The sequence below is a fragment of the Phytophthora sojae genome, assembly GCF_000149755.1.
Source record: "Phytophthora sojae unplaced genomic scaffold PHYSOscaffold_2, whole genome shotgun sequence".
Classification (NCBI taxonomy): Eukaryota; Oomycota; class Peronosporomycetes; order Peronosporales; family Peronosporaceae; genus Phytophthora; species Phytophthora sojae.
The window spans coordinates 8,412,033-8,433,063 of record NW_009258116.1 but is presented as its reverse complement, the minus strand read 5'-3'; the positions used below and the strand labels follow the sequence as shown (position 1 = coordinate 8,433,063).

At 58.8% G+C, this 21,031-nt stretch overlaps 8 protein-coding genes across 8 annotated transcripts; 3 read left to right on the top strand and 5 right to left on the bottom strand.

Annotated features, from left to right (window-relative positions):
- Window positions 1–37: 37 nt before the first annotated feature.
- PHYSODRAFT_485735 (hypothetical protein) lies at window positions 38–416 on the bottom strand (the record flags this gene model as incomplete). The annotated part of the gene is made up of 2 exons (XM_009522411.1): window positions 38–115; window positions 195–416. 2 exons carry the CDS (start codon window positions 414–416, stop codon window positions 38–40), a joined length of 300 nt encoding a protein of 99 aa, XP_009520706.1.
- Window positions 417–1,135: 719 nt separating this feature from the next.
- On the bottom strand, window positions 1,136–1,992 carry PHYSODRAFT_350126 (hypothetical protein; the record flags this gene model as incomplete). Its single annotated transcript, XM_009522410.1, has 1 exon — window positions 1,136–1,992. One exon carries the CDS (start codon window positions 1,990–1,992, stop codon window positions 1,168–1,170), a length of 825 nt encoding a protein of 274 aa, XP_009520705.1. The 3' UTR covers window positions 1,136–1,167.
- A 3,911-nt stretch (window positions 1,993–5,903) lies between these two features.
- PHYSODRAFT_478412 (hypothetical protein) lies at window positions 5,904–8,714 on the top strand (the record flags this gene model as incomplete). Its single annotated transcript, XM_009522409.1, has 1 exon — window positions 5,904–8,714. The coding sequence occupies one exon, from the start codon at window positions 5,904–5,906 to the stop codon at window positions 8,712–8,714; it is 2,811 nt and encodes a 936-aa protein (XP_009520704.1).
- Window positions 8,715–8,873: 159 nt separating this feature from the next.
- On the top strand, window positions 8,874–9,887 carry PHYSODRAFT_478215 (hypothetical protein; the record flags this gene model as incomplete). Its single annotated transcript, XM_009522408.1, has 2 exons — window positions 8,874–9,036; window positions 9,115–9,887. 2 exons carry the CDS (start codon window positions 8,874–8,876, stop codon window positions 9,885–9,887), a joined length of 936 nt encoding a protein of 311 aa, XP_009520703.1.
- Window positions 9,888–9,949: 62 nt separating this feature from the next.
- PHYSODRAFT_483606 (hypothetical protein) lies at window positions 9,950–12,067 on the bottom strand (the record flags this gene model as incomplete). Its single annotated transcript, XM_009522407.1, has 1 exon — window positions 9,950–12,067. One exon carries the CDS (start codon window positions 12,065–12,067, stop codon window positions 9,950–9,952), a length of 2,118 nt encoding a protein of 705 aa, XP_009520702.1.
- A 252-nt stretch (window positions 12,068–12,319) lies between these two features.
- PHYSODRAFT_311886 (hypothetical protein) lies at window positions 12,320–13,304 on the bottom strand (the record flags this gene model as incomplete). The annotated part of the gene is made up of 4 exons (XM_009522406.1): window positions 12,320–12,735; window positions 12,815–12,844; window positions 12,948–13,149; window positions 13,209–13,304. The coding sequence occupies 4 exons, from the start codon at window positions 13,302–13,304 to the stop codon at window positions 12,320–12,322; spliced, it is 744 nt and encodes a 247-aa protein (XP_009520701.1).
- A 216-nt stretch (window positions 13,305–13,520) lies between these two features.
- Window positions 13,521–18,419, top strand: PHYSODRAFT_297076 (hypothetical protein; the record flags this gene model as incomplete). The annotated part of the gene is made up of 1 exon (XM_009522405.1): window positions 13,521–18,419. One exon carries the CDS (start codon window positions 13,521–13,523, stop codon window positions 18,417–18,419), a length of 4,899 nt encoding a protein of 1,632 aa, XP_009520700.1.
- A 157-nt stretch (window positions 18,420–18,576) lies between these two features.
- On the bottom strand, window positions 18,577–20,294 carry PHYSODRAFT_297075 (hypothetical protein; the record flags this gene model as incomplete). The annotated part of the gene is made up of 4 exons (XM_009522404.1): window positions 18,577–18,610; window positions 18,693–19,188; window positions 19,257–19,388; window positions 19,469–20,294. 4 exons carry the CDS (start codon window positions 20,292–20,294, stop codon window positions 18,577–18,579), a joined length of 1,488 nt encoding a protein of 495 aa, XP_009520699.1.
- Between the last annotated feature and the right edge of the window lie 737 nt (window positions 20,295–21,031).

Here is a 21,031-nt window from a genome sequence, read left to right as displayed (position 1 = left end):
GCAGGGCCCCACTGTGAAGCTGCACGCAGACAGTCACTCATACCTCCTCCATGCTGCTGAAAACAATGCCGACAACCGAGAACGCGACGGCCATGCCCATACCCCACAGGAAACTCTGCATCACAGTACACGAGAATACCTCATCAGTCCTATGCACGTAGACTACTAGTGAATGGTCAGCCAAACGCGCTTACCTCCTTCATAACCCCGCCAAAGGTCTGCGGGGGCTGCTGCTCCGAGTGCACGAACGGGTTCGCCGGCGGCGGCGGGGCGGGCGCCTCCGTCAGCGCGTTGCTCAGCTTTGGCGCGTCCGGAACAACACGCCGCGCCTCGCTCTTCTTGACGCGGATGGGCTTGGCGCGCTTGATGCCGGCGGACGAGAAGCTGCGCGCCGAGTGGCGCAGGATCGGCAGCATGTTTCCTGTGCGATAAGCAGAAGTGGTGGCGTAACCGTCGTGTACCCCAAGGTTACACACTACCATCATTCTCGCGACCTTGCATACGGCATAAAAAAGAGGTTGCTGGCGACATGCGCTATGCAGTCGCTGGCATGGACTTGAGCGTCACCTCGGCGACAGGCTTGGGGGTCTGGGGGCAATGCTCAGCAAGCACAGGCAACAGGCAATTTGTGGACAAGAAGCGGTGATTGCTGCAGCGCTGCGAACAGCTCGGTGTCCGATATCGGAGGTCTCGCCTGCTGCACTGCTTCCCGCCGCCGGGCCAGTCCCACGCGCAGGGTGTCAGCAATTGACCGCTCGCCTGGCTGTCTGGAGCAGAGCGGGCAGCTTTCTCCTCGCGCCGTCGGACGCGCAGGCAGGGCGCCCCACCACCAGCACACGACGAGAGGCTGGGTCAGCAAGATACATAAGACAAGGCAAGACGTCAGCGTTCGCACTCATGGTTACATGTGTATTGCACCCTACTCCAGTATACTCAGTAAATAAATAATTTACTCTCTTCTCCTCCAGGTAGCTCCACCTATTGTACGTGTGTGGTGTCGTCTCTCTGTTGTTGTCGGGTGTTACCGGTGCCTTCTTCGATCGAATCGACCTTCCTTCCTTCCATCTCTCTCCCTCTCTCTCTCTCTGCTCTTCCTTCTCTGTGGTTCTCCACTGTTCTCTCTCTTCTTCATCTTCATCATCTTCATCTCTGGACTGCTGCTGCTGCTTACACCGAGTAGCTGGTGTCGAAGGAGCCCGCGGGGCTCAGTCGGAGCTGCCTGTCGCTCTTCGGGACCTCGTAGCCCGACAGGCTCACGTAGCCGGCGTCGTAGCTGCTGGGGTTCTTGCCGATGAACTTGCTGAAGGCCGCGCTCTTGCACAGCCGCGGGTGCGCGTGGATCACCAGCAGCAGCTCCTGCAGTCTCGCCGCGCGCGCGGTAAGCAGCTTGTCAGGCGAGACGAACATCTGGAAGACCGACACGATGCCATGTGGCGGCAGCTCCGGCAGCTCGGACAGCTCGGACAGCCCCTCGTGCAGCAGCTTGAAGTCCGTGAAGCGGCGGCGCACGACGTAGGCGTTGGTGTCGCTGGGTCCGCCGACGTCCACCTTGAACACCCACGTGCCGTGGCTGTTCTTGGAGTAGCCCGAGATGGTGACCGTGCGCACGAGGTCGACCTCGTCGCCCGCCGAGTAGGGCCGCGCGCGGGCCGCGCCGCTGGCCGGCGCGGCGGGGGCCAGCATGCGCTCGAGGCGCAGCGCCGACTCGGAGTAGCTCTTGTGTCTGCGGCCGCGTCGGCGGCCTCCGCTGGCCACCAGCGCTCCGCTGCTGGAACTGCTGGTGATGGTGGGGCGGCTGCTGCTCTGCACGTAGACGACGGCGGTCGCGGTCGCGGTCGGGGACGTGGCGGGCGTGGCGGCCGAGGCCGTCGGCGAAGTGGACGTGGACGGCGAGGCCGGCTTGAGGCTCAGGCGGTAGACCATGGGCGGCACGGCCGTGGCGTTGCTGTAGGTGACGGAGGTCCCTCGCGGGGAGTACTCCGGGATCATCATCCTGGAGGCGGCGGAATGGTGGCGACTCGGGCGGCGGCAGTCAGCGCGAGGCGCCGGTGTGCAATGGGGTGGCTGGGGGTGGGGAGGGAGAGCTCCTGGGCCGAGAACGATACAGCGGCCAGCTCTGCCCAGACGCAGCAACGACTCGCGCTGTTGCAGGCAAAATTCAAAGTGAAGGTATCTGCACAGCATTGGTGCTGGAGCGAAAGGGGGGCGCCACAAAAGCACAAGGCGCAGAGCCGGGCCAGGGGATGCGTTTTTGACGAGCTGCGGTTGACTTGTCTTCACTATGCCACAAAAGATACGGCAGTTTGGCTGTGAAGGTGATGGTCAAGCTCGCGCTTTGCTCTGGTCAGGGGCCTGCTGCGGCGCGCAGCAGGTGGCGCCGGCGCGGCGCCGTGGCGGCGGTGAGAGCGATGTTGACAGGCGTCGAGCAGCTGGATGAAGGCGGACCGAGGCGTAAATTTATTGGCCGGGAAAGCCCGACGCGATGGCCGGTCTCTACGGCGAGCTCCCGAACAGAGACCGGAGCGGAGCGGCGGGCGAATTTTCCAGCCCGGCAAGTCGCCGTCGCGATGTCGATGCCGCTGGCAATATCACCCCCCACAATTTTCCCCATCGAATCGGCCGCCGCCGCCGCCGTCGTTCGCCGGGTTGTGGCGGCACCGGCGCCGACAGCAGGCGCCAGGCGTCAGGTCAAGAGTGCCCTCGACCTCGGCGTCCAAAGTGAGACCGAGTTGCGCGTCACCCGTAACAGAAACAAGGGCGTTAGTAACCAATCAGATCTTGGAACTGCCGAACATCATACACAGGCATTAATTTCACTTTTCAGCACCGGCAGCTCTCTCTGCTTTGGCGCCGAGATCCGTCGCAGCTCTGCCATTCGCGTGAGCAATACTTAAGCCATTTCTCAAAAGTAGAGCACAGAGCGGAAGTCGCCACGAGTATAGCACGACTGCGGCGCTCACACCAGCAAATACAACGCTCCGAGATTAACTGCATGAGTCATACAGTGTATGACGTTGATACACTGTATGACGTTGGAGGGTTTCTGAAGCGCGCTGTCTCCGCTTCAACCAGGTCAAGTTGCAAGGCAACAAGTGGCTCGCAGCGCGTTGCGGGGCAACAGGTTGTTGAACAGCGGCCTTCACGGTCGTCCGCCGCGCGCCTTGTAGGGTGCCGCGCCGCGGTCGGCGCAGGTGGGGGTGCTGATGGTCAGGGTGCTCGCTCGTCAATGCGCCCTATTGATGTGACAGGAGCCGCTGCGATACCTGTGAAAAAAAGCTCGCAGCAATACAATAATGCATGTACGGGCCAGGATAAGCTCGCCGCGATCCGACCACGACCGGAGCCAGCATTTGAATATTTTGCTTGTGCGGCGAGAGCGGCGTTTTTGGTGAAAAATGCCCCGCAACCAGCTCAGCCCAGCTCCGGCTCGGCGGCGTGGCGTGGCTGTCGCAGCGCTCATTTGGATAAGCCGGCAGTGCCCTGGCGCTTCTGGTGCTGGCAATCATATCCTGACGTACTTAGCTCTCGATACAGGCAGCAACGGGTTGTGTACTAGCCACCGGCGGCTGCGCTGCCGAGAGTGTCGCCGTTTAACAGAATTTTGCGCTCGACTCGCCACGTCACGGGCGGTCCTTCAGCGCGGAGCGATCTCCACAGCCGCAGCCCACGCAATACAGCGGTGCAACCAGCCAGCCAGACAATCGGCCACCCAGCACGCCGCTCGTGCTGCTCGTTGCCAACTTTTCTGAATTTGTGGGTCCCGATCCGCACGCGAGCAGCCTGGAGTTTGCGCTCGTCGATTTGTTGCTGCGCTGCGAGTTCGTGGACAGTTCCGGGCCGCGCTCGAGGTGGCACGTAGGCGGATACCTATCAGTCCCGAGGCTGGCTGGTGGCGGCCGCCGTGGCAGGAGCAGCTTCCCGGTGGTGGCGATCGTCGAACAAACGAGCTGGAGCTGCTTACGCGGCGGGAGGGCAAAGATATCGGACGAAGGGGAGCGTGTGACGCGTTTCGCGTCGGCCTTGAGCGCTCTGCTAGCGGTTTGCGCGCGAAATGTGGGCTGAGCTGCGCCGGAATCGTGCTCTCGGAAGTCGATGGTCCAGAAAGATGAGAGCAACGGACAGCGACGTTTGCTGGCAGTGACTCACCCTTCGAGTCCTATGCAGAACTGCCCAACAGTGCGTTGCCAGTGAATCAAACTCACCTTCACTGCTTTGCTCTCGGAGTGGTGCAGCGCTCTCGACGCTGCCACAACAATGCTTATTCCTGGCTTGGGTTTACTACGATCGAAACTGTTGTTCTCTCACAATAGCCCAAGCGCAGCAGTTCTCTGCTGTGCCAGCCCACAAGTAGTCGAGGTGCTGCTGCTGCTGTCGACGACGTGATGGCCACGAGGCGAATCCAGTGTTGATAGGCATCACGAATGGGCTGCGTGGCCAGCAAGTCTGTTCCTCCTTCCCCTGCTCCTGCCGCAAGGGCTTCCAGTACACAAGCCACTGCTCAACCCCCCGCAGAGCGTAGCGCCGCATTTCAACCACAGGACCAAACGGAGCACGCCAAACCACCTACCGACGCACTTCTGAAGCTCGCAATGGAAGCAGATGATGAAGTTGAAGAAGTCCGAGGTGATGAAGACTCAACCGTCCTCGAACCTGCCAGTGGCAGCCCCTTGAAGTCGCTCCTTCAGCAGTCGATTCTAGGCGACCAGCAACCGGAAGATGCGGCCGTGTCCTTCATGCTCCCAGACGTATCGTATTCAATGCGCGGTAGCCACGGTCAAGCATCCTCTGCCATCCCCATTGACGGACTAAACCAGCAAACCAACGTCGTTCCACCAACCTGGAAAGGCTCCAGCGGTCCGGGAGTAGTGCAGATGCCTCCCCGTCAAGGATCAAGTGTTGGGGGTGGCCAAATGCCAGCGATCCTTCCATTGCAGCAGCCTCAAGTCGCGAGAGCGCCAGGGTGGGTATCAGGTCCGCCGCCACGAGGACGAGGTGGGCCCGTTCCCAATGGGTATCGAGCTCCTCAAGGTGGTGGTGTCCCCGTGCCGCGTGGTTCACTACCAGCTACACGCGGAATGGGACGACCGGTACACGTAATGGCTCCAAGTGACCGTAGCATGACACACGGAGGCCAGCGTCAACCATTTCCTGCCGTGGGGAATCCGCCATCGCCTGAGAATAGCAGTCCAAACTCGAAAGCGCAGATTAAAATTGAAAGCTCTAGCAGCGATGCAGATGAAGATGAAGATTCCGACGAAGACGAAGACATTGCCAAAGAGGACGAAGAAGTCGAAGACTGGGATCTTGGCGACGAGGACAGCGCTGTCACTCCGAAACCCACTGCGAACTCACCAACAAATGGCACTCCAATGGAGGCGAAAGCGGAGCCACCGCAGGCTCGAAACATTTCTGTGAAGATCGGTTCTCCCCTTCAGAACCACGACATGGCACCACCGCGCGTTGAGCCGACTGCTTTATCGTCCCCGCCGCCTCGAAGATCCTCCGGGTTCCAGCCAAAATTCCGGCCGGCACTTGAGTTGACCGACGATATTGAGACTGTGAACTCCGATAGCAATGGGAGCAGCGACGACAGCGATGACGATGACGCGGATGAATCCGACGACTGCATTCACGACTGGCTAGACGGACCTGGAGATCCGTCGCCGAGTATATCTCCCTCTAGACGTGCAGTGAGCCCACCAAAGTCCGTGACGCCACTGACCTCGGCACGTGAAGCTTCGCAGCCGAGTCCCTCCCCTCACCCGAATTCTCGCCACCTGTACGGATTGACCATTGTCCCTCCTGGCACAACTCCAACTCATTTGAGCATCAACACCTCAAATCCTACAACACCACTTCCACCAGGGCGAGCACCTCAGCCACCAACGTATCGTCAGGGTAATATGTCACCGACAAGAAGTGCAGGCGCGAATACGCACGTCGCCATGATGGGGTCGGTGTCGCCTGTGAAGCAGTCCTCGTATCGCTCGGGCATCGTCAGCAACGTTGCGCCAGCGGTTGTGCCTCTTGTTATGGTGAGTGACCAATCTCCAGGCAAAGCTGCTCCGTCCCCGAACAGCTCCGCTGCTGCGGCTATCCGAGACACAAAGGTAGTCAAGAAGAAGAAAGCTGAACTGCCTCAGCACAATCTCCCGCATCCCGTGCCAAAGTTCGGAGACTGGCTCAACTCGCGTACCATGATCAACAACTACATTATTTTGGAGTCGCTCGGCACTGGAGGGTATGCTGAAGTGAAGCTCTGCAAGGAAAAACAGTCGGGAAAACTCTATGCGATGAAGTTTATCAGCCGTGACGTGATGAAGAAGGATAAACTCGGGAAGCAGAGTAAACTGGACGATATCAAGCGTGAAATCGCCATCATGAAGAAGCTGAACCACCCAAACGTACTGCGACTGTATGAAGTGATGGATGACCCCAAGATGAACAAACTCTTCCTCGTGCTCGAGTACATGAAGCACGGCGACATGCTGTCGTTCCAGAAGAAAAAACACCCTCAAGGGATGCTCGAGAATCTGCGAGACCGAGATCTGCACAGTGTTTTCCTACAGGTGATTCTGGGCCTGGCCTATCTCCACGAGCAGAAGATCGTGCACGGTGATATCAAGCCTCAAAATCTGCTCGTTGGTGAGAAAGATGTCGTGAAAATCGCTGATTTCGGTATTTCCCAGTCCCTTTATGGCAGCAAGCAGAAGATCACGGACGTAGCTGGTACACCCGCCTTCATGTCGCCTGAAATGTGCTCCGGTGAAGAATATTCCGGCCAGTTAGCGGACGTTTGGGCGCTCGGGGCGACAATATTCATGCTCAAGTTTGGGAACCCGCCGTTCCTAGCCAAGAGCGCGATGCAAATGTTTGAGAGGATTCAGAACGACCCACTCGTGTTCCCGTCGGCGATCGATCCACTGCTAGCCCACTTGCTGAACGGGATGCTGACAAAAGCTCCTCAAAAGCGACTCACTCTATTGGACGTCATGGTTCATCCGTGGGTCACAAAGAACGAGAAGCACAGTCTGGCACTCGACGCCGTTAACCGTCCGTCACCTCCAATTACCGTGTCGAAAGACGAGATTGAGCATGCTGTCGGTGCCAACCACATAGCGATCGTCGTCAACATCCGCAAGCACATGCGCAAGCGACTAAAACGCGCCCGCGAAAGCTTAGCAGCGAAGGAGAAAGGGGGATCCGTATCGACTCCTGACTGGGACCACTCGAATCTAGTCTTCGCTCAGTCTCCGAAAGCAACCGGCGCCAAGAACTCGGCAAAAGCCAACAAAGTCTTTGCAGCGACCTCAGAGGTTACCGCCTCGAGCAAAGAGAAGGAAGAGCGTCAAGTGCTTTCGAGCGAAGAAATCGACTACCGCTCGCAGTTGTTCTCGCGGAAGAAGGCGAGTATCAAGAACGCACTGGAAGCCACTCCGTCAAATGGTGGCGAGCACTTCAGTAAAAGTGGCGGTGGTGCCGTAGCCCACGCTCACCACGTCCACGAGATCGTGAGTGACAGCCTCGATGATGAAGACGCTTTCTCAGACGATGACGACGAGTTGGCTGTGTCCCAGTCACCGCAGCTACTGGATGAGCTGCTGCTTACGACGCTCTCGATGCCTCCGTTGGCGAAATCATCAGCCGACTCTGGTGGAATGGCTTCAACACTTGTCAGCCGAGGCGGGGTGAATGGTAGATCTGCCTCCTCTTGTGCAGCTTCAATCGGTAGCAGATCCTACCTTAGCCTCGGTAGAACGACAGGAAGCAGCGATGATCTACGATTCTACGATGAAAGCTCTGTGCTCGGTTTGAGTTTTGGCGTGTCATCCTTGGAGGGTAGACGCAACACCCAAGAGGACCGCTGGGTAGTATTCCCCACAGTCGCCAATATTTTGGACAGCAGTGATCCTCCAGCGCCTTGGTCGACTCAAACCGCATACGTGGGGATTTACGACGGCCATGGAGGAGAAGAATGTGCCAACATTTTGCACGAGCAGCTTCACACTTGGATTTTCCGATCACAAGAAGCTCCTTCACTGTTGGCCAAGGACTTGCAGGATTGCTTTGAATCGCTGGACGCGTCGGTGTGCGATTATTTGTTGCACAAGGATGATCTTAGCGGCTCCACCGCCACTAGCCTCATTCTGCGTCGGTCTGCAAGTGGGGGTATCCTTTTGACGATTGCACACGTGGGAGACTGCCGTCTCGTACTGGGCAAGCGCGACGGTAGAACCGTCGAACTAACACAGGATCACCGCCTCACAGTCGACGCCGAGTGCGACCGTATCATCCAGCTTGGAGGTCGGGTGGTCAACAACCGCGTCAACGGCGTGATGGCCATCACTCGAGCGTTTGGGGACCTGGAGTTCAAGGGGATGCTGGACCCGCACCAAGGCGCGTCTAGCAGCACCGGGTCTTCTGGTTTTGGTCGAGCCTTCCGCGATAATGAAAAGGTACCGCCACTGCTCACAGCGAAGCCAGATGTGGACGAGGTAGCTCTCGACCCCACTGAAGACGCGTTCCTGCTTCTCGCTTGCGATGGGCTTTGGGACGTCTTGACCAGCGAGGAGGCCACCGCCATTTTCCGTGAACGTGTGGAATTGCATGGAGACTTGCAACTTGCAGCACACGAGCTGGCCCAGGAGGGCATTCGTCGCTACTCGAACGACAACATCACGGTCATTGCCGTTCTCCTCCAGCCACCTGTGTGATTGACTCTGAGTCAAATCGCGGTGAGCCCGGCTCACGTTGAAGTTGCCCTGTACTAATCACGCGCATTTTGACCAATCAGGTCGAGGATGATGCATCACGTTGCGATCTTTTCAACTGCCAGACGATCGCCATTGCAAGTTCCGCTCCCCGCACCAACAATGCCGCCGTCTTCGCTCCGCTGGGACGAGTCCCAGATGCCTCCGCAGCATGGCCGCTTGGCCATCGTCACCGGCGCGAACACCGGTTTAGGCTTTGCCACCTCGGTGGCGTTGGCTCGCGCTGGCGCCCACGTGATCCTGGCCTGCCGCAACGAAGCGCGAGGTCTCGAGGCGCAGCAGCGCATCCGCGACGAGATCAAGGCCGGTAACGACACCAGCAGCGTGTCTGTGGGTGCCGCAGAGTACATGCAGCTGGACGTGGGGGCGCTGCAGAGCGTGCGCGACTTCGTGTCGGCCTTCACGACGCGGTTCTCGGGACGTCGACTGGACATTCTGGTGCTGAACGCCGGCGTCAAGGCCGTCGAGTACGGCGAGACGGTGGATGGCTTCGAGCAGCAGTTCGGCGTGAACCACTTGGGCCACTTCGCCTTGACCGCATTGCTGCTGCCAGCGATGAAGCTCGACGTGCCTGGAGCGGACGATCTCCCGCCGGCTCGGATCGTGTCGATCAGTAGCATCTCGCACCACGGGAGCTCGCTCGACATGCAACACTTGAGTGTGAAGCCGGAGAACTACGACGCGATGAGCGCGTACCGAGCCTCCAAACTGGCCAACTTGCTCTTCGCCTATGAGCTGCATCGGCGACTGGAAAAGGCTGGCGTCTCACCGAAGCGCGTGCTGTCTGTGGCGTGTCACCCGGGTGTGACGGAGAGCAATCTGCTGCCCAACCTCGCGAGCACCTACAACTCAGCCATCATTAAGGCCATCATCGGATTCGTGCACTGGTTGCCGTGGGCTCAGACCAATGCTCAAGGCGCGCTCAACGTGTTGTGTGTGGCCACGGACCCGAGTGTCGTCGGTGGCGAATTTATCGGGCCGCATGGGCTGAGTGAGTTCTACGGATGGCCACGCACTGTGGCATCTAGCAAGCAGAGCATGTCCCTAGAAGACGCTCGACAGCTCTGGGAACAAAGCGAAAAGCTTACTGGTATTGCGTTCTCTGTCGAGGATTAAGTGGTGTGTGACTGCAAAATCAAACATGAATTATCATTGACTTCTTCGGAACCTAAGGACGTCTAGTCCAGCGGCTCGCTCTCGAAGATAGGCTTGATGACTGAAGCGAAGTACGGAGTCGGACCCGTGCGGTGGCGCACCGCGTCGAGCGCACCTTCGTAGATGCTGCCATCTGCGCGGCCAACGGACGAATTGAGCACTGTATCCGAGAACATGAACGCGTCGACGAGAGCCACGGCATCAGCACGCACGCGTGCGCAGCTTTCCATCAGCCGCGAACGAACGAGGTTGCTCTGATAGGGGGTCATAAACTTCTCCTTGAGCAAGAAGGCAGCACCGCGATCAAGCTCCTGGCAAATGTACAGCTGACACAGAGCCTCCAACACCGGCACGAGTTTGACGTTGTCTTCCGACACTTCCAGCTTGAGCTCTTCGATGTGCTGAAAGAAAGCGGTGGCCACGTTGTAGAACACGTGCACGCGCGCGATCTCCACAAGGTCCACTTGGCACGAGTTGATGCGCTCTGCATCGGTGTTCCCTGGTGCTGCAGCCAACTTCGCTGCGACTTGCAGTACTTGGCGACCTGTGTACACATCCAGTGCATCGCGGAGCAGCGTCGAGTTTCTCAGATCGGCGGGGCCCTCGACACCCCACTGACGGTGACGACTACTGGCCTGCTCTCTCTCCAGGTACTGCACAGACCCCGCTAGTTTCTCGCCACGACGCAGCTTCACCACGGATCGGATGAGGTAGTGCGCTGTTTGCTGCGCCATGACCGTGTTGTCGCCCTCGAAGGTCACCATGACCGAGAAGTCTGCTAGCAGCTCAGCAAGTCCAGTGTATTTGCTGTACCCGTTGCCTCCACAGCTCTGGCGGCATGCATCAATACCTTCCTGCACATCCCAGGTGCAGAAGGCCTTGAAGCCCGACATGGTGCCGTGGATGTCGGCCAGGAGCGCCTCCGATATATCGCTGCCATGAGTATCGAATTGCTGCAGGAGACGCGTGATGTACCTGGTCTGCAGTCGATACGCGTACGCACGAGCTAGAACCGGCATCAGCCGGTACTGATGCGTTTGGTAGTCCAGCAGACGTGTCTCGGCGTGGAGGTCCTCCGAGTTCACCTGCAATCCTTGACGCCGCACTGCAGCGTAGCGCACCGCGATTGTCAGCGCCTTCTCCAAGATCCCCACCGACAACGTCACAATCTTGCCGCGGTTGACGAGAAGAGCTGCGTAGGCGAGCTGCGCCTTATGCTGCGTCTGCGAGAATACACCGTCCCTTGAGACCTGTGCGTAGCGGCGCAGCATGTTCGCTCTCGGGATCCGGACGTGGTCGAACTGGATCCAGCCATTGTCCACTCCCTGGAGTCCCATCTTGGAGCCCATGTCTCCGATGCTCACACCTGGCAGCGGCTCGTGCGTCTCCACGTCGCGCAGTGGCACAATGAAGCTCTGAACTCCGTGATCGGCTCCTCCATCCTTAGGCAGCACGAGTCTCGCGAAGCACACCGTGTGCGTGGCAGTCTGCCCGGCCCCACCGATCCACCACTTGGTGGCTCTGTCAGTGCGCGTGTGGATCACGAACTCGTCCGTCTCCTCGTCGAACGTGGCCGTCGTCTCGAAGCCCCTCGTGAAGCTGCCGTGGCCGAGCTCCGTCATGCCGTAGCAGCCGAAGAGCTCCAGCATCATCGTCGGCAGCATCCACTCGTCCTGCTGCTCCTGGTCTCCCTGGCCCATGATGGCGCCCAGGAACAGACCGAAGTGGACGCCGTTGCGCGTCCACAGCGACAGGTCGAAGACGCCCACGATGTCCGCCAGCGTCTCGCGCTTCTCCACGTCTGCGCCGTGCTCCATGAAGAGCGTGTACAGGCGGCGCACGCGCTGCAGCGTGTGCTCGCGGCGCTGCGCCAGCGAGCGGTCGAAGACGCCCGCGTCGTTGCGGAACTCCGCGTGGCCCTCCAGCAGCCGCATGGCCTCAAGACGCAGCGCCGTCTGCTTCTCGCCGCCGAAGAGGAAGTCGGCCATTGCACGCGGCGAGAAGCTGCAGCGAGCGCGCTCCGCCGCCAGCTCCGCGACGGTCTGGTCGCGCGTGGAGGCGGCGCATGGCGCGGGCTGCAGCTGGCGAGAGAGCGCTGCGAGGCGCCGAGCGGGGGCGGAGGCCGAGGACTTGTCCGACATGGCGGTCCTGCCGATGAAGACGCAAATGCCGAAGTGAGCTTGAAGTCCTTGACGTGGGCGGCAGCGAGGATGGACGTCATCAGTACAGGGAACGATAATGACAGGCAAATTATATCTTACAGGTAACTATAGGTTTTGACATTGAGAACGTAGGGTATGGCTTCACTATGTATTAGTTTAGAGAGTGTGTTTAGTCCACACCGTGTTGAAATGCTTGCGAGGCCGTGGTGAATTCAACGGAGAGCTGACAGCTTAGTCGCCCCACGCCGAAATGACAGGCGGAGGGGAGTTGTCGGCCGGCAAGTCCATTCCTTCATGCAGCTGCAGGCTGCGCATGTTCACGACGATGCTGATCTTCTTGCAGGCCGGAGGACTTTCACAGCGCTCGGGCAGCACCGGCGTCGAACTGCATGGCTCGAGCCGTCGCGACTTGCGGTCAATCGACTTCCTCCTCTTTTTCTTCTTGACCATGTGCGCTTTTGCCTGCCTGCCGCCAGAAGGAGCCGCTTGCTCCACGTTGTTTCCTGCCATGGTTTCGAGAGTTCCAGTCGAGTGGCTGTGCGTTTGTAGCGCAGGCTTGGCGGATTGCGGACGTTGAGGCAGACTCCTCGACGCCGGTCTCGAATATGCCTCACGCGCGGACTGAAGTGGGCGCGACTCCAGACAAACTACAGCAATGCACGACGACGAGAACAGTGTTAGCGCACCCTACATCGCTGGCATTCAGGCATCACGACAAAGCACTACCCTTGCTTCCAGGATCCCGCTTCTTGGGTCCTGCAAGCTCTGACTTCTTGCACTCTGTGCACAGTGAACACGGAATAATCAGAATGCTGCCATCCATCCACAAGATGTTCATCGAATACGAAACACCACCGACTTGTTGCTGCCTTGATCGTCTGCCCGTTGCAGTGCAAGCTGCGACTCTTAGTCGCCGCGGTCTCGCGTCGTAGCAGCTTGATATGCGCAAAGTCCTCGACCGTCTTCCTTCCCATGATCTTCTGCTGGGCGTGGCGGAGCTGCGCCACCTCCCTCTCCTCTCGCTGCTGCACGCGGCGCTCCGCCAGCAGTTCCGTGTGCAGCTTGAAGCCGACTAATAATCGCACTCAAACACGTCAACGACACACACACACACACTCACAACAGGCAGCACACAACTCGGTTGCCCCCTGCTCTCACCTGGCCCCACGACGTCCTTCCTGCCGCCATGCGCCGCCTTCTCCCTGCGTCGCTCCATGATTAATTTTGTCCATTTGGGTGACGCGCTTCAACTTGGTGGAAACGAGACGACGACAGTACCGTGGATGACCCAGCAAAGTGCGAACTAGTGTGGCCCACATCCACACCACTTGCAGCTGTATGCCCATACTGAGACACCGTGTTTCGTCCCTGCTCTCCGATGCTTCATTTCCAAAGAACCGTCCACGGCCAAGAAGCGCTCGGAGGAGCGACCATGAACCCGTCGTATCCGGGCTCCTCGGGCGACCGCCACGGGCCCCCGTCGCTCAGCTCGGCGTCCAGCGCCGGCCTGGGGGGCAAGGGCTCGGTCCCGCAGCAGCAGCAGCCGCAGCAGCACAGCTACCACCCGCAGCCGTCGCTGGCGCAGCTCGGCCACCTGCACCCGCTGCACGGCGGCTCCCAGCAGGGGCCTCCGCAGCAGCCGCAGCACTCGATGATGCACCCGGGCGGGCCCGTGCTGCCGCCCCCGCCGCTCCCGGGATCGCTGGGCGGAGGCGGCTCCTCGCGCTCGCCGCACCCGCTCTCGGGCTCCATCCTGCACCCGCCGCGCGGCAACCTGGGGGGCTCCTCCAGCGGGCCGTCCGTGCTGGGCAAACCCGCGGGCTCGCAGGGCCCGCCGCCCTCCAGCGCCGCCGGCATGATGGGCCACTCGGTCCGCATGCAGGCGCCCAGCATGAGCCAGAGCATGGGCAGCGTGCAGCAGTCCATGGCCCCGACGTCCGGAGGCCTCAAGCCGCCGTCGCAGGGCTACAGCGTGCGCCCGCAGTCGCCCCCTCGCCGCCCAGTGGAGACGCAGCAGCAACAGCAGCAGCAGCAACAACAGCAACAGCAAGTGCCCATTCAGCAGCACTACGGACTGGACGGACGCATCATCCCGAACGACCAAGTGGACGGGGAGTACTACCAGCAGCAGAACATGCAGGGCCCGCCCCCGCGCCATCGCGAGCTGCGCGTGGAGGACGCGCTGCTGTACCTGGACCAGGTGAAGCAGCAGTTCGGAGACCAGCCGGATATCTACAACCAGTTCCTGGACGTCATGAAGGACTTCAAGGCGCAGGCGATTGACACCCCGGGCGTCATCCTGCGCGTGTCCACGCTCTTCCGCGGCTACCCGAACCTGATCCTGGGCTTCAACACGTTCCTGCCGCCAGGATACCGCATCCGACCTGATACGTCCATTGAGGTGATCCCCTCGCAGATGGGCGGACGTGGAGGCGTGCAGCAGTCCATGTACTCGGGAGTGGGCGCACAGCAGTCGTCGAACGCCAACATGGGCCACCGACCGCCTCCGGTGACGATCCCCCCGCCGCCGTACTCGCCCCCGGAGCTGCACAAGCCGACGCCCTCGTCCCGTCAGCAGTTGGCCCCTGCTGGCCAGATGAAGGCTGGCGGGAAGCCCAAGAAGCAGCAGCAACAGGCTCCGACCCCCAGTGGCGGCAACGCCGCCGCGCGCAGCTCGACGAACCCGGTCGAGTTCGACCACGCCATCCACTACGTGACCACCATCAAGCAGCGCTTTGCTGACGAGCCCGAGACGTACAAGGAGTTCCTGGCCATCCTGCACACGTACCAGAAGGAGCAGCGCTCGATCCGCCAAGTGCTGGACCAAGTCTCGCACCTGTTCCGTGACCACCCGGATCTGCTGCGCGAGTTCACGTTCTTCCTGCCCGATGCAGTGCAGGAGCAAGCCAAGGAGCGCTTGAACCGCGCGGCTGAGAAGGCTCAGCAACGCAAGGACCAGATGGCTCAGAAGGCTCGCAAGTATGGCACGTCGTCGCAAGGTTACCAGCAGTCGGACCGACGAGACGACCGTGGCGCGGACTCGCCGTCCAGCGCTGCGATGAAGGGCGGGCGTATGATGGTTGAAGATGAAGACGCGTACATGAAGTACGGCAAGAAGGGAAGCGGCAGAGGCTACAAGGACGACGACCACCGCCTCAGTGGCAAGGCGCTGGAGCGCCGTGAGAAGGAGCGTGAGCGCGAACGCAACCGCGCTCAGTTCAACCATAAGCGTGCTAAGCGCCGTCCGTACGATGGAAAGGAACGTCGTGCGTACCTGGCGATTTCGGACGTGCTGCTGGATAAGGAGGAGTGGAATATCTTCGAGAAGATCAAGAAGATTCTGCCGTCTCGCGACAACTGGCGCGAGTTCTTGAAGTGCCTCGAGTTGTACAGTCAGGAGGTGCTCGACCGCAACGAGATGCTGTCGCTTATCAGGAATCTGTTCGGTCGCCACACCGAGCTGGTGGAAGAGTTTGACCACCTCCTGTGCTCCCACGGCGTGCAGAAGACCCCGAAGGAAATCTGGCCGTTTATTCCGCTGGCTGAGACGGACCTGTCACAGTGCCGCCGCGCCACTCCGTCGTACCGCGGTCTGCCGGCGAGTTACCCGATCCCGCCCTGCTCCCACCGCTCGGCTCTCGAGAAGCAAGTGTGCAACGACTCTTGGGTGTCTGTGCCTACTGGAAGTGAAGATTTTTCGTTCAAGAGCATGCGCAAGAACCAATACGAGGAGGCCCTGTTCAAATGTGAAGACGAGCGATTCGAGATCGACATGGTGATCGAGGCGAATGCATCCACGATCAGCGTTCTTGAGCCCTTGGCGCACGAGATCGAGGTGCTCAAGAAGAGCAACGGCGACGACGACAAGATGTGGAACTATGTGGTGGACAAGGGCACGTTCCGTGTTACGCACCTGAACGCTATCACCCGAATTTACGGCGACGCTGGTACTGAAATCTTGGACTTGCTGCGTAAGTACCCGGCGGGAGCGATTCCCGTGATCCTCAAACGCCTTAAGCAGAAGGACGAAGAATGGCGTCGCGCACGCGAAGATCTTAACCGCCAGTGGAAGGAGGTGAACGAGAAGAACTACCACAAGTCCCTGGATCACTCTAGCTTCTACTTTAAGCAGAAGGACAAGAAGCAGACGAGTATGAAGATGATGATGCAAGAAGCTAAAAAGAAGCTCGAGGCTGACGAGAAGCGCATTGAAGAAGCCAAAACGACGGAGTCAAGTGCGTCACCGTCTACTGTTTCAGCCACGGCCGAAGTAGTCAGCGCAAAGGCCCCTCCGCAGGCGTCAGATATCGCTGATGCGCTTCGGAAGGAGCAATCCTCTGCTGCAGCTAAGATTCCGGCTGCAGATGGCAAGGTTGCGGCGGCGTTGTCGCAGCCTGTATCCTCGGGCAAGTGGAAGCCCCACTTTGTGTACAAGTTCGCGTCAGTTCAGATCCACAAGGAGGCGTTTGGATTGCTGTCGTACGCTGCTGAGAAGAATCTGAGCGTGGCGGATAAGGAGAAGATCTCCAAGGTGTGGCAGGCGTTCTTCTTCCCGTTTTTCCACCTGGAGGAAGAGTGGCTTGTGCGCAAGCCACAGCGCACTACGGTCACGCTGGAAAAGGCGAAGACCCTTTCCGTTGGTACTGAAGTGAGCACGGAGTTTGGTGAGGGAACTGTGCAGCAATACAACAAGGAGAAGGGCTACTTCACGATTAACCTGGCTGCAATCGGGTGCCAGGCGTACTTGCAGCCTGGTGCTCTCACCATCCAAGAAGCCGCAGATTTCCCGCCTGGTCTTCCTGCGCTGGACAGCAAGCAGGATGCCGCCAAGGTGAAGGCCGACTACAAGTCTCTATTCTACGGCAACCAGCACGCCTATGCGTTCCTGCGTTTGTACCAGGTGCTGCACAACCGACTTGAGCGTGCGTTCGACCTGTGCGAAAAGGCAAAGCGCAACCGCAACCGGCGCACGATTAACCCTGCAGCGCGCGCACTGGCTCACGCCCACCACTCGCTGTCAGCATCGACCAAGGAAAAGACCGGCGACTACCAGGCGTTTGTTTCGAAGCTGTATTCGCTGATTGACGGATCGGTTGACAACTCCAAGTACGAGGACTCCTGCCGTAGCCTCATGGGATCGACGTCGTACTTCTTGTTCACTATGGACAAGCTGGTGACCCTGGTTCTCAAGCAGATGCAACATCTCGCGAACGATGATACCTGCCAAGAGCTTACCAAGGCGTTTACCGAGGTACAGGGTGAGCCTAAGCCGTCGACGGACCCCGCAGGTGCTGAAGCCAAGGCGACGGCGTACCTCAACAAGACCAAGTCCATTTTCGAAGGCGAAGGTGCGTTCCGCATCGAGTTTAACCCTGGTGTGCTGCGCAAGACTCCTCTGGAGGCCCGTGGCGGCACCACGCCATCGGGAGCGTCTGAACCCTTCAAGATTTGGGCTCCATCGCCGCGCGTGAAGGCCCCTGAATCCAGCAAGTGGCTTATTGAACCGGAACTAGCGATCGAGTACTTGGGTTCTATGGACGACGATGGAGATGACGACGACGATGATGACGATGATGAATCGCCGAGTGCCACGCCGATGGACACGCCGTCGGCAACACCCATGTACGGCTCGCCCGTGCATGACACACCTGTGCACGAGTCGCAGGATGACGACGACGATGAACCAATGGAAGAATCCAAGGAAGACGACGATGTCAAGAAGGAGATTTCAACACCAGCATCGTCTGGAAGTGTCGAGCAGAGCGATAGCGCCAGCGCCTCGTCAGATGATGCGCGCGCCGCCAGCGCGGCGAAGGCCTTGGAGTCAGCAACTTTGCTGAAGAAGCGCGCCCGCGATTCAGATGATGAGGAGGGTGCTGTGTCAGAGACTTCTCCATCTACATCTTCCACGGCTGCGGAGGTATCAGTTGCGGCAAAGAAGGCGAAGACTGAGGCCGAGGCGTCGAATGCTGAGAGTTCTGCTGATACTGTCCAGTCGTCTGCACGTGCTTCTCAGGAGGATGACCCGATGACTGGAGGAAACGAGAAGCCGGTTGCCTCTGCTTCATCCACGCAATTCAACACTCAGGAAGTGAAGCTAGAGAAGACGCAGGAGCAGACTCAAGAACGGGAACAGAGAGTGGAGGTCGAGAGGCAGACAGTGGATAAGCCCAAGGAGCAGCAGGCGCCAGCTCTCGACAATGTCAAGTCCGAGCGACCTAGTGGCAGTTCTGCGGCTGCGCCCTCTGCTGCTTCTACAGGTGATGTGAAGACTCACGCGTCAAATATCGTGTCTTTATCGGGAACGAGTGATGACAAGAGGAAGGATTAACGGGATCAAGAAAAGGTCGATCGGACTACTGAGGATGTGAAGGCAGAGTGAGACGCCGCTGCGAAGATTGGTACTTGTGTTCGGTAATTCATGTATGCTTGCCCAGTAACAGCGCGCGTTTGTGCTTGTGGTTCCGCTGTCGCGTGCACTTACAGGCCTATTCTGCTGGGACGGCGTCATAGCCTCGATACCTGGGTAGCAAGGGTAGTGTTCTGCCATCACCATGCAATCGTGTCAGTGACGATAAGCAAACGGCGTTGGTACGGTACGTACTTCCCGTGGAGTTGTCGGCGCTTGGTTACAGTGGGGAACAGGAAGAGAAGATCGTCCGAGGCCGGCTTCGTGGGCTGATCTGCGGCGAGTGTATCAACAATGGTAGTTTTGACAGGCATCTGCACGTAGTCTCCGAGACTCTTGCCAGCAACGGGGTGTTGCAAGTTCGCGAAGGCCCGCGCTGCCTTCCGTTGTTGCCGAGTCATCCGTGTTGGGCTCTCGACGGGTTCAACGACGTCCTCACCGGAGATGGCGGCGAAATTGCCGATTTGGTTGCGAGCTCGCAGCTTTTTGTCCTCCGCATTGGCAGCGACGTGCCTCAATACTACCGACGGAAGTGACATGACGCGGGATGGAACTCCAGCGGTGGAAGTCCCAGCAGGAGATTGTGCTCGACCGGAATCATACGAAGAGGAGGTACGCTCAGCAGAGGCACCCCGCCCATTCGCACTGGAGACTGACGACAGATCTGACAACTGCTTGTCCCCCTGGATCACTGCGGAACAGGTTGTTGGTTCAGTGAACTCGAATCGGAGAGGTGGATCGTTCAAGGTGGGGAAGTACCTGGTTGTTTGTGGCGCAAAATGTCACGCAGCAAATCGATCTTGAGGCGCTGGTCGCAGTGCTCGTTCTTGGCCTCGATTTCGACGCGCTCCAGTACAAACCGCAGAGTGTCGTATGCCGTACTCTGCAATTCTGCGGGTACGTTCAAGAGCGACGACTTGTTAGCCTGATTGAGTACTCGTCATTAACTTTCGATCAGACCAGCCACTTACTTTCGATGCACGCCAACACGACTGGATCATGCCGATCGCTGCTCTCGCGCAAGAAATCTTCCTGGGACAATGAGAGGGCGTGTACTGTGGTGACAGCTCGGACGGTAGTGGGCTCCGGAATTCCAAGCACGAGTGAGATGTCTCCCACTGCAGATTTCTGGCCGAGAGAGGCGACAGGCAGCTGAAAATCGTCGCTCCAGCGAAATTTGCGTGCGTGGCGTAGTTGGGCCTCTGCGGTTGTGAGCGGTAGCTTGGAGCTGGTTGACGAGGCATCAGTGAACTGGACAGTGCTTGGCCTGTTGGTGTCATCACGCTCGACCGAAGCTCGGCACTCGCCTTCAACGATTAGATACAAATGACTGAGTTGATGACCCTCTCGGACGATAATCGCGCCCGGCTCGAAGACTGCTTGGCGGAGGCAGCCCACAAACCTCTCGAGCCCGAACATTTTGGCCCATTGGAGACGGTCTGCAGCCCCCGAACCGGTCTCCCGAACGTCACTTTCCGTGACCACGATGTAGTCAGCCGGACCGGAGATGATGACTTTGTTGTACAAGTGGATGTCGTTGCGCAGCGTGTTCTCGCGCTTGATGCGTCTCCATTTGCTGTCCGCGACACCAACAGCCGCGGTGGCTGCAGTAGTCGAAGACGAAGCGTGGCTCGACCCTGACGACTTCGATTCGTGATGTACGCGCATCCTTGGCGAGGCCCCGAGATTTCCTACAACGGAGCCCTCTGTGAAGTTTAACACGGGGGCGGTGGCGAGATTGAATGGTCTGGCCTCAGCATTGCCGTACAAGAGGATACACGATCGAGGTGCGTCCATGGAGGTGAGCCAGATAACGTGTTCTTCTCCGCGACGAAGGTGCTGCATTTTCATCCGACTGGCAGTCTCCAGACTACAGCAGACGACCGGCAGAACCGGAGTCAGCAAAACAAACTCAAGCGAGAGAAGAGTGAGTCACGCCTTACCGATCAGTGTGTGAAAGCCCTCTCCACCATGGCTGCTCCAAGATCGTCGTCTCGTTGGTCAAGTACGTGACGATGAAGTTCAACTCGTCGATGGAGAAGTCGAGCTGCCGCAGGAAGAGGGCGCGCAGATGGAAGCGCGCTCCAAGTTTGGTTGTTGCATGCTGCGTGACTCCCTGTACCATTGCCATCCGCTGCGTTGATGCACGTCAGTTAGTTCATTGTCTCCCGTCCTACGCAGCATTATGGCGCGATTCTAACCCGCTTGTTGTTCATGGCCGCTAAGAACGGGGTCGTTTGCCCCACGTTTCAATATTTTTAGTGAACTTCAAATAGCGAGCTTGGCTCCAAACACTAACTTCGAAGGAATTGTACTAGTCGACGTGCGCTACACTAATAGAACTAAGCGTTACCAGATTCTTCACCGTCGAGACGTCTTCAGAACTCGTACTTGACGATGCATTCGCTCTGGTCTCTTCTGGGCGAGTCATCACTCTACATGGCACACAAACGCATTCACAAGAAACAAAATACAGGTGTAAGAGAAGACGTTGCCATTCGCCTCTAGCAATAACTTTAAGAAAATGTACATGC